Source organism: Ipomoea nil, unplaced genomic scaffold (genome assembly GCF_001879475.1).
Source record: "Ipomoea nil cultivar Tokyo-kokei standard unplaced genomic scaffold, Asagao_1.1 scaffold0579, whole genome shotgun sequence".
Classification (NCBI taxonomy): domain Eukaryota; kingdom Viridiplantae; phylum Streptophyta; class Magnoliopsida; order Solanales; family Convolvulaceae; genus Ipomoea; species Ipomoea nil.
In genome coordinates this window covers 55,310-67,500 of record NW_017617007.1, presented here as the reverse complement: position 1 = coordinate 67,500, position 12,191 = coordinate 55,310, and the positions used below count along the sequence as shown (strand labels likewise).

The following is a 12,191-nucleotide window of genomic DNA, read 5'->3' as shown; positions in this document are numbered from 1 at the left end:
AGCAGCTTCTTGAAGGAGAAAAATCACAAAATAACCACAAGCCACATTTGTTGAAAAACCATCTCCAAATTTTTTTGGTCTGGAAAATCATTAAAAAAAAAAAACTAATAGGGTTACTACTGGAAATTCTGAAATTTTCGACCACCTGAAAATTATCTTAAATCAAGTCGAAAGTCTTGTTCCAACCACTTTTGGTATCCGGAAAAACCCTTGTTTCTATTTCTGACCACTTTTTGCTTTCAACTTGATTTAAGATCACATTTTGGTGGTCGGAAATTCAATAATTTTCAATAGTGGGTTGCTTTAAGCAGGAGGTAGTGTGTTTTTGCATTAGTGTCTTGCTTCAAAAAAAAAAAAAAAACGATAATTATTGATGAGATTATGTGTATTTTTGCATTTTAAGAATTTTGGAAAATAAGAAAAATGTGTTTTTCAAATTCATTTGTTAAATTTTTTTAAAAAATAAGAAAATTATCCAATTAAACATTTTTTTTCGATCTCCTACGTTTTCCTTTTCTAGAAAAAAAAAAATTATATTCAGTTAGTAAGACTCCGTTTGGAAAGTAGGAAAATAACTTCTGGAAAATGTTTTCTGAGAAATGAGTCTTCCAGAAAACATTTTCCTTTCTGGGGTTTGGCTACACAACGTAAAACTATCTTTGTGTGTTTGGTTCATTTTCCCGTAAATGAGTAGAAAAATGAAAATAATTGAATACTTCAAAATTTTAATTGTTTGATATTATTGATAAAATCTTTTTGTGAATAGCACTCTTTGGATATATATATATATATATATATATATATATATATATATATATATATATATATATATATATATAATATTTTAAAAAATGATAACTTTTTTTTAAAATTTTAAAATACAAAAAAAATTAATATTATTCGTAATTTTTTTTTTAACTTTGAATTAAAAAAAATGCGCAGATCGGCTCGCGGGGTCCGCCAACCCGCAGGGGCGGGCTTTGGTTGCATGAATCCTAGCCTGCGGGTTTGGTGGGCCGACTCGCAAAAGCTCGCAAAAAATTAGGCACGAAAATTTTGCATGTGCATCCTTTGGAAAACGACTTCCCCCCAAAAAAAAAAAGGAGAAGTCATTTTCCCCCAAAAACATACATATTTTCCTTTGACTAATGCATTATTTTCCATTGACCACATTTTTCCCTCTCTTGTCAAACATTGAAAATTCAAAAAACATTTTTCGGAAGTCATTTTGCGTGTTTTCAAACGCACCCTAAATGTATCTAAAGAGTTGGTTTTCTTTTTCTTTTTTCTTTTTTTTTTTTAAAAAAAAATCAATACATAATTTCACATTAAGGGTCTTTTTGAAAATCGAAAATGACGTTTGGAAGTCATTTTTCATATTTTCTCGTATTTGTGTACTCAAATAAAATAGAGTCAAATGAAAATGTTTATGTTGGTCAATAGAATAAAGATCTGTCTAATTAATTTGGTGGTCTTCTTAGATTTTTAATCGGAAGACATTTTGCAGATAGGGATGGCAATTTCAATCCGACCCGTGGATATCCACCCGAATCCACTCCGCATGGATCGGGTTTTTTTGGGTGATGGTGGGTGGTGGGTCAGGGGTGGGTCTTAAAAAAACAAACCCGCGGTAGGTCGGGTTGGATTCGGGTTCTATGTACAAGACCCGCCTAGAACCCCACCCGACCCACCATGTGCATGTGTTTATACATAGTCAAGGGACCATTTTGGTAATTAACTTTAAGGGTGGGCAACTCGGTTCAATTTTATCGAACCGAACTGTACCAAACTAGTTAGATTTGGTAATATACCGAACAACCGAACGGTAATATATTCTTGTATACCGAATGGTTCGGTAAAAACTCGAACCGAACTGAAATTGTTCGGTAAAAACCGAACCGAACCGAATACCATTTGAACTTTGGATTGCTATTTTGTTATATATTAGACTTTGGATATGGACTATGTAAACACCATAACACATAATATAGAACTTTTGATAACAAACCATAAAGAAATCAAATAAAACATTTACGAGATACCCGTGAGAATATGAGATGAACGGCAGAGCAAGCAGTAAGGGACTTGGATTTACTTTTTATTTATTTATTTATTTATTTATTTATTATTATTATTATTATTATTATATTTAAAAAAAAATCAAACGATATTCGGTTCAGTTCAATTTTTTACCGAACAATTCGGATTGGTTCGGATCGGTTTTTTATCGAACCGTTCGGTATACAAGAATCCAATACCGTTTGGTTGTTCGGTATATTAACGAACCAAATTAGTTCGGTTCGGTTTGGTACTGTTCAATTGGAGAAAACTAAACCGAATTGCCCACCCCTAAAGTTAATTACCAAAATAGTTAACGGTTGACTAACGGTCAAACAAACGGAGGACCAAATTGGTTAATTTTTTAAAGTTGAAGGGCTTAATTGGTTTAAAAAAATAGTCAAGGACCAAATTGGTAATTTCACTATAGTCAAGGGACTATTTCGATAATTAACTTCTTTTTTTTTTTTTTTTTTTTTTTTTTTTTTTTTTTTTTTTACGTTTCTTTCTTCTTCTTATTATTATTAATATTAATATTATCCACTTGGATAGTATTATATTTTAAAGTAATTATAATCAAAATAGTTTTGTCTTGACGAGATTTGATTTATTTATTTACTGCATTTCTGTTTTAAAAAAAAATAATAAATAAATAAATTAGATCTAGACAAGACAAAATTATTTTGATTATAATTACTTTAAAATATATTAGTATGTGGTGGATTATAATAAAAAACGTAAATAAAATAAATATTTGACAATCCAATCAGTAAAAATCTGGAGTTAACCTGTTAAAAACGTTGTTTGCTCTTTTTTTTTTTTTTTTTTTTTTCGAGGTTCAATGGCTTATTTAATTTGGAAGTTATTTGAGTCCGATGGCTTAATTGATGTTTCTCAAATAGTTCAGTGGCTTATTTGTACTCTATCTCTAATATAAATACCTTGAAAATGGGCATGTAAAGGGTTTGCATTTTCCTATTCTAGAAGAGCAATATTGCAATAACACTATCTCATTGTCTAATTCTTGCAAAAAGCTTCTTTATTCCATTTATGATTGATTGTGTTGACATACCAATTGTTGTAGTTATTAAACCAACAAAGGGCACATGTTGCAAAGTTTGATATTGATTCACCAAAATGATCAATTTCAAATCATTGATAAACAAAAATGCATTTTCCATCTTTTAATCGTTGAGATTTCTCATGAACGTGCCAAAAATTTGTAAACAATGCAAAAAATTAGTGCATAAGAACTAAAATGTGAAACAAATTGAAATGAAAGGATGTTGGTAAATTCTTCATTCCAACCAGACTTAATGTTGTTTAATGCGATAATAAGAACAACGTTTCCAATAAACGCATGGCATTTGACAACAACTGCGATAAGAAAAACAACGCTTTCAATAAAACATGGCATTTGACAATAACTCTATCAACATAGTAAGCGATAAGATGGAATTGCAAGCAAGTGTTTTGATTTTGCAGTTACCAACCCAAAAGCCTCTTCCATGTCCATCTCACTAGGTGACTTACCTTTAGGCAACTCCCAATCAAAGCCATGAACCAAATTACTCACAATCAATTTAACATTGAGTAACCCCAACTTTGCTCCTGGACACATTCTCTTTCCATATCCAAATGGCAGAAGAACAAAATCATGCCCGAGAATATTAACATCACTATCAATAAATCTCTCGGGAATGAAATCATCTGCATTAATGTTAGGCCAAATACTAGAATCACGCCCGATTGCCCAAGCGTTTACTGTAACTCGTGATTTTGTAGGTATGTAATACCCATTTATCTCGATGTCCTCCATTGACTCTCTAGGAAGGAGCAAAGGTGCCGGGGGATGGAGCCTGCCTGTTTCTTTAATCACCATCTCTAGATATTGCAATTTAGGCAAGTCCTTCTCCTCAACCATTCTATCGAGTCCAATGTTGGCTTCAAGCTCGTCTTGGAGACGTCTCATTGCCCCGGGATTTCTTAGGAGTTCAGCCATAGTCCATTCGATCCACGTGTTCGAGGTATCAATGGCTCCTAGGATTAATTCGAAGAGAAGTGATTTAATATTTTCTTGGTCAAGTTTGTGTGCCGAGGATAACGTTTTGGAGGATAGCATCATATCTATGAAATCCATGTTGCCCTTTTTAGTGCCATTTCTTGCATCTTCCTCATGTTTGTTGATAATTTCCCCAACTACGTTGTCCATGGCTTTTCGAACTGCCTTCATTCTCTTATACAGCCCCTGCAGTTTGTTTGCACATTAAATAAGAGGAAAAATACTCCTTATTTCAGTTTGATACATTCTCTAATTTATTATTTTTATGATCAATTTAAATTTGGACTAAAGTTTAATTTAATAAAGCTTAACTTCATTTTTTTTTCATAAATCGAATTAGTCAACTACTGTCAAAGATACAAGGGTAGCTTAGTCATGATAAACCACAAACAGGGACCATATTGTATTTTCATCCTTTCTTGTTTCTGTTATAACCGCCTCACCCGCCATTCCTCTTGTACAAAAACTCTGTTCGTTCTTCTTGTTAAAACTGATCAATACAATCTCTTTTTCTCCTGTTTACTCTGAGCACATCACCTCTCGGTGATTCCCACTTACGTTTCCGTCATGGTATCAGAGCCACCGCGGTTCTCCTACGCCGCCGTGGTCACCAGCTCCGGCGAGACCAGTCGCGGAGTCCATCCGATGCAGCCAACGCAACAGCCTCCGGTCCAGAGTTCGTCCATGGCCGATCTACAGAGGAACCTTGCTTCGCAGAGAAGCAGCAGTGTTGATGATATTGAGAATCCCTTGCATATCAACATTAACGAAAATCCGAGTGCTATCTTGGTCAATCCACCACTCTCAGGCAGTGCAAACTATGCTTCATGGTGCATTTCGATGCAAGTTGCCCTAGAAGTCAAAAACAAATGGAGTATAATTGATGGAAGCTTGCCACCACCAGAGAGAACTAGTGCTCTATATCCTCCATGGAGAAGGTGCAACTTAATGGTCTGTTCGTGGATTCTCAGGTCTGTTCTCCCGTCGATCGCGCAGAGCGTGATGCATATGGACAAAGCTGTTGACGTTTGGAACGATCTGAAGAGGCGCTTCTCTCAGCGAGATGCGCACAGAATTTCCTTCTTGCAGAAAGATATCAACAATCTAACGCAGGGAGACATGTCGATCAACGACTACTACACTAAATGTCGAACTCTCTGGGAGGAGATGAACTCCCTCCGACCCTTGCCGATCTGCAAATGTCAGCCGCGTTGCTCTTGCGATTTGTTAGACCAAATCAGGCTAGATCGGGAGATCGATCATGTCATACGGTTTCTCCAGGGATTAAACGAAGAATATAACACTTTAAAGTCCGCAGTCCTTGTTCTCGATCCTCTCCCTGAGATGCATAAAGTGCTTGTAATGGCGGAGAAACACGAAAGACAGTTGACAGTCACAAACTTAAGCTCTGGAAATCTCAGCTTCACTCATGCTAATGCCGTTCACACTGGACAGAACAGTGAAGAAGAAATGGCGGCTGCAGTTAATTTCTCCAATTTCTCCAATGGGAGAAGGATGACACAATCAGGAGGAAACAACAAGAACCTAGCAAGATGTACTTTCTGTGGCATGACGGGGCACACCATTGAAAAGTGCTACAAGAAACATGGCTACCCTCCCGGGTGGGTGCCAGGTTTCAAGTCCAAGAACAAGCAACAATCTATGACGGCCAGTACAAGTGCTGAAAACAACTTCTCTCCTGAGCAGATTCAGAGTATTCTCTCCCTAATTCAAAACCAAATGGGGCAAAATAGGTCCGTCACCTCAGCAGCCGTATCCCTTGTCCCCAACTTCAACAAAGAGAGCTCTAATACTGAAGGCAAGTATACTGATCCCATGCACATTAGCTCTGCTTATTTGAATTCTTATGCTTGGATTGTTGATTCGGGTGCCACCGATCACATAGTCTGCTCTTTAGACTTCTTTGATAACTACCGCACTGTGAGTGAAGCCAAAGTCAATCTGCCCGATGGAAATCATGTCACTGTTGAACATATTGGTAATATAAAGCTGAGTAATAACATCTGGTTGAAGGATGTGTTACACATACCATCATTTAAATTCAACATCATTTCTGTCCATAAACTACTTCAGAACTCAGCTTACTCCTTAATGTTTACCTATGGTCAGTGTCTTCTTCGGGAGGACCATGGGAGGATGATTGGATTTGCTAAAGAAGAAAAGGGGCTCTACCTGCTGTATGAACCACCAAGGATCAATTTCAATAATAATGTTTGTAATCGTGCCTATATGCAGTGCAATAATGTAGAACTTTGGCATCAACGATTGGGACATTTTCCCGTAAATAAGATGCATTTTCTTGATGGTATTTCTATTTCAAATACACGAAATTTGATTTGCCATACCTGTCATTTAGCTAAGCACAAGAGATCCTCATTTCCCTTAAGCAATACTGTCTCAGCTTCTTGTTTTGATCTGATTCATGTGGACATCTGGGGCCCTTTTCATGTGCAATCTCTAGGAGGAGAAAGATATTTTCTTACCATTGTTGATGACCACTCAAGATACACATGGTTGAAATTGATGAAGAGCAAAGCAGAAACTCGGGAACTAATACAAAATTTCCACAAGATGGTTCTTACTCAGTTTGGAGTAGCCATTAAGATGCTGCGAAGTGATAATGGGGCAGAATTCAGCATGGAAACCTTTTTCAATAAGAATGGGATGGTTCACCAACGATCATGTGTCTCAACTCCTCAGCAAAATGCAGTCGTGGAACGTAAACACCAACATATTTTGGCAATTGCTCGTGCTCTCCGGTTCCAGGCAGGACTTCCTTTAAGCTTCTGGGGTCAGTGTGTGGTCCATGCCGTATATCTCATCAATCGATTACCATCCGCCGTTCTGGAATGGAAAACTCCACACCACAAGTTGTATGGGAAAAGCCCAGACCTCAAAGATATAAAGACGTTTGGATGCTTGTGTTATGCTGCCACTTTGTCGTCCTCACGTCACAAGATGGCACCTCGAAGTAGAAGGTGCATCTTCATTGGAATGCCAGCAGGGGTAAAGGGATACATCCTGTATGATCTCGTGGAAGGCTCAGTGCTTGTTTCGCGTGATGTTGTCTTTTATGAGGATACATTCCCTATGGCCAGTGTTGCCGATCCTAACTCACAAGAAATGGTTCCTTCTCTTCCTAACATTCCCATAATGATGAATGAAGACTCCAGTTCACACTTGCCATGTGAAGATCACTCTCAGGAACGTGAAGAACACATTGAGAGGCCCCTAAATTCTGCAAACAGAAATGCAGAACAGCCATTGAGCTCAGCCACTGAAGATTCTGTTTATAATCAGAGTATTAGTGAAAGCCTTCCGAGGAGCACTGAGGATGACTCTACTAGCTATGACAATCCTAGTGTCATACAGATTCCTATTACCATCACACAACAGCCAAATACACAGCTCCGACGTTCTAGCAGGACACATCAACCATCCAAAAGGCTAGAAGGATATCTCTGCGACAGTGTGGTTAGTAACAGAACCTCTCCCCATCTCTTGTCAAATGTCATGACTTATGACAACCTTGAACATCACCAACGAAGATTCTCCATGGCTGTTGCCACAATTACTGAGCCAAAAACATACAATCAGGCTATCAAAAACGATGGTTGGAAGCAAGCTATGAATGCAGAAATTCTGGCCCTTCAAGAAAATAATACCTGGGAACTCGTTGATCTACCACCAGGAAAAGTACCCATTGGCTGCAAATGGGTTTATAAAGTGAAGCTTAAAGCCGACGGCACGATTGAGAGATACAAAGCGAGGCTTGTCGCGAAGGGCTTCACACAACAACTTGGCGTTGATTATCTTGAGACGTTCTCCCCAGTGGCAAGGCTAACTACCATTCGCGTATTGATCAGTGTGGCTGTGTCTAAGGCATGGCACATCCACCAAATGGATATCAACAACGCGTTCTTACATGGTGATCTCAACGAGGAAGTGTACATGGTGCTGCCACCCGGTTTTCAAAGTCAAAAACCGAATCAAGTTTGCAAGCTTCTACGTTCTTGGTATGGATTGAAACAAGCTAGCCGGCAATGGAATGCCAAGCTTAGTGCAGCCCTCCATCATGCTGGATACAAACAATCAACCAGTGATCCATCTCTTTTTACAAAGGGCAGCAGTAACAATGATTTCATTGCCCTACTTGTTTACGTCGATGACATCATTGTTGCTAGTGCAAACATGAGCCTCATCCAACATCTCAAAGACTTCCTGCATTCTGCATTCAAAATTAAAGACCTTGGACCATTAGGTTACTTCTTGGGGATCGAAGCTCAAAATGAGAAAGATGGTCTAAGTTTGTGCCAACACAAATATGCTCTGGAAATCCTAGAAGAGACTGGATTCATTAACAGCAAACCAGCAGCAACACCCATGGTTCAAGGGCAGAAACTGATTCATAATGAAGGGGAACCTCTCCCAGACGTTAGTGTGTACAGAAGGCTGGTTGGACGATTGTTATATCTCACCGCCACCAGACCTGACATCGCATTCGCCGTACAACAGCTGAGCCAGTTTGTAGACGCCCCCACAGACACACATCTATCAGCTGCTCATAGAGTATTACGTTATATTAAGCGATCACCAGGCCAGGGGTTATTTTTTCCCACTCATTCTGATTTTCATCTTAATGCTTTTTCGGATTCCGATTGGGCAGCCTGTATTGAGACGCGTAGATCAGTGACCGGGTACTGCATTTTTCTGGGCTCCTCGCTTGTTTCATGGCGTTCTAAGAAGCAGGCAACGGTCTCCAGGTCCAGTTCCGAGGCAGAGTACCGTGCCATGGCCTCAACTGTATGTGAGCTTCAATGGCTCTCTTATCTACTTCATGACTTGCAGATACCAATGCTGAAACCTGCTACCTTATTTTGTGACAACAAATCCGCAGTGGCAATAGCCGAGAACCACGTTTTTCATGAACGCACGAAACATATCGATATTGATTGCCATATCGTGAGAGAGAAGTTCACCCAAGGCCTGATCAAAATCCTATCCGTAACCTCGCAAAATCAGGTTGCCGATGGCTTCACAAAGCCCCTCCCTACTGCAGACTTTCATCTTTTCACTTCTAAGCTAGGCACGAAGGATTTATATGCCCCAGCTTACGGGGGGGTGTCAAAGATACAAGGGTAGCTTAGTCATGATAAACCACAAACAGGGACCATATTGTATTTTCATCCTTTCTTGTTTCTGTTATAACCGCCTCACCCGCCATTCCTCTTGTACAAAAACTCTGTTCGTTCTTCTTGTTAAAACTGATCAATACAATCTCTTTTTCTCCTGTTTACTCTGAGCACATCACCTCTCGGTGATTCCCACTTACGTTTCCGTCAACTACCAATAGATACAAGAATATGAGAGCAGATTTTTTGTGCACACCGACATTTGACCCTGTCTGTTAAATTATTGAGTCACCGTGACTTACATCCTTGAATTAGTCAACTACCAAGGATCCTGTTCGAGATTTTAATAAATTGAAACCCAAATATTAGGTTACAATTCTTAACCAGAACCTTTAGATTTGATTGTTATAGTGTCATGATTCAAACATGAAACCATAGCAAAAATGTGAATGTTATTTACCTGAAGATCAAATGGCTTGAGAAAGGGTACATATTCAGCAATATTGAAGGCTCCCATCAATGCCATAACCTCGTGAACAATGCTCTTCAACCCATACTTCTTGTCGTTGCTAAACCCAAAAAGCATTTTATAAGTTACGTTCTCTATCAACTCCCCCACCATTTCACTAAGATCCACCACCTCCCCGCCGGCGGCCGCCATTTTTATCGACGCTAATAAAGCCCCAACTTCCTCTCTCCTAACGCCGGCAAAAGACTCAATCTTCGCGGTGTTAAGGAGCTCTTGGATTGAAAACTTCTTGGTTTTTCGCCACTCGAAATCAGGAGGCGAGAAGGCCATTCCCTTAGAACTATTCATGAAATGTTCCACGGCGTCGAGCCTCGGCCGGTTGGAGAAAACGTCGTCGTGAGTTTTAAGGATGAGCTCGGCGGCGGAGGGGGAAGAGATCACCACCATGGGTACACTGCCTAGTTTTAAGAACATGATGGGACCGTACTTTTTGGATAGGTTGTTTAAGGCACGGTGAGGGGTGTGGCCTAGCATGTGGAGGTTTCCGATGATGGGAAGGCCGCGCGGCCCTGGTGGAAGTTTCTTGCGGCTTTTTGACGACGCCGGAGTCCATCTCCTGGCGATGAACCACAGGAGGATTCCGGCGAGGATTGATAGAAGAGATGGTACAATGGGGAACATTATTTGTACGAATTATGGTGCAATGATAGCTATTTTGATACTCGATAGCTATTATATAGGCACATGCATGTCTTGCAGTCTTAGGTTGTTATTGTTCGCGTGAGCAATCTTATGAAAAAATTTGCTGTCAAAAATATGACAGATTATGTAAATATTGTGTTTATTTATTTATAATTGATTATATTATGTAAATATTATGTAAAAGAATTATGTAAATATTGTGTTTATTTATTTATAATGGATTATATTATGTAAATATTGTGTTTATTTATTTATAATTGATTATATTATGTAAATATTATGTAAAAGAATTATGTAAATATTGTGTTTATTTATTTATAATTGATTATATTATGTAAATATTATGTAAAAAAAAATCATGTAAATATTGGGTTTACTTATTATAATTGATTATATTATGTAAAAAAAATGTAAATATTGTATTTACTGGTTTGCTTAGATTATTTTTTTGGGGTGTAAATCACACTGTGATCCGGGTCTTTCTCTGTCCGTTTAATGTACAAGTCCACCCGGTTCGCTCCAAGAGGCGTGATCCGGGTCTTTCTCTGTCCGTTTAATGTACAAGTCCACCCGGTTCGCTCCAAGAGGCATAGTTCGTTTAATGGTCCAAGTCCACCCAAGTCCACCCGGTTCGCTCCAAGAGACACAAAAGCAAGCCCAAAGGAAATTGTCACTTGTGAGAATCGAACCTAAGTTATCTCAAAATTCTTCCCCACAAAAAGAGCTCATTTGCCACTTGAGCTACACCGTTGGGCTGATTTGCTTAGATTTAAGCCCTAGTGTAGGAAACTGAAGTACGTGTATATGTATGAAACTGATGTACGTGTGGTCCACTGATACCAAATTGTTCCCCTATGTGGGATGTGGTGGGTTCGAGCCTTGGTGAATGCAATTATGGTAACATTTGATGTAGTAGCTTGTATATGTGGGTATCCCCACTAATAAACATTATTTTTATAGTTAATTTTTAATAATTAATTAAGTAATTTATTTTTATTTTTATTTATTATTGTTATTAGTAGCTTTGTTTATTTTATTCAATTTTATGTTATTTTTATTATTAAACTAGTATGGGATAAAGTACAAATAAACCACTGAACTATTTGGGAAACAACAATTAAGTCATCGAAATCAAATAACCCCCAAATAATAAGCTATTGAACTCGAAAAAAAAAGAGCAAATAAGCTATTGAACTAAGAAAAAAGAGCAAATAACATTTTTAACAGGTTAACTCTAGTTTTTTGTTAACTAGATTGTCAAATGTTTATTTTATTTATGTTTCTCTTATTATAATCCACCTACATAGTAATATATTTTAAAGTAATAATAATCAAAATAGTTTTGTCTTGTCGAGATTTGATTGATTTATTATTATTATTATTATTATTATTATTATTATTATTATTATTATTATTATTATTATTATTTTACTAGATCTTCTGTTTAAATAATAATAATAAATAAATAATTTAGATCTATACAAGATAAAATTATTTTAATTATAATTACTTTAAAATATATTACTATGTAGGTGGATTATAATAAAAAAAATGTAAATAAAATAAACATTTGACAATTCAGTCAGAAAAAACCTGGAGTTAACCTATTAAAAATGTTAATTGCTCATTTTTTTTCCGAGTCAATGGCTTATTTGGGGGTTATTTGAGTTCGGTGGCTTAATTGCTATTTCTCAAATAGTTCAGTGGCTTATTTGCACTTTATCTCAACTAGTATTTTCACTCGTGC

The 12,191-nt window shown here is 37.6% G+C and overlaps 1 protein-coding gene across 2 annotated transcripts; it reads right to left on the bottom strand.

Moving 5' to 3' along the window:
* Nucleotides 1-3,297: 3,297 nt before the first annotated feature.
* Nucleotides 3,298-10,468, bottom strand: LOC109174264 (cytochrome P450 CYP736A12-like). 2 transcript variants are annotated; one of them, XM_019323507.1, is made up of 3 exons: nt 9,734-10,468; nt 3,457-4,306; nt 3,298-3,404 (listed from the first exon to the last, which is right to left on the bottom strand). In XM_019323507.1, the coding sequence occupies exons 1-2, from the start codon at nt 10,421-10,423 to the stop codon at nt 3,491-3,493; spliced, it is 1,506 nt and encodes a 501-aa protein (XP_019179052.1). In that variant the 5' UTR covers nt 10,424-10,468; the 3' UTR covers nt 3,298-3,404; nt 3,457-3,490. The 2 variants fall into 2 exon arrangements, with proteins under 2 accessions (XP_019179052.1, XP_019179051.1); XM_019323506.1 differs by having other exon boundaries at nt 3,320-4,306.
* Nucleotides 10,469-12,191: the final 1,723 nt, after the last annotated feature.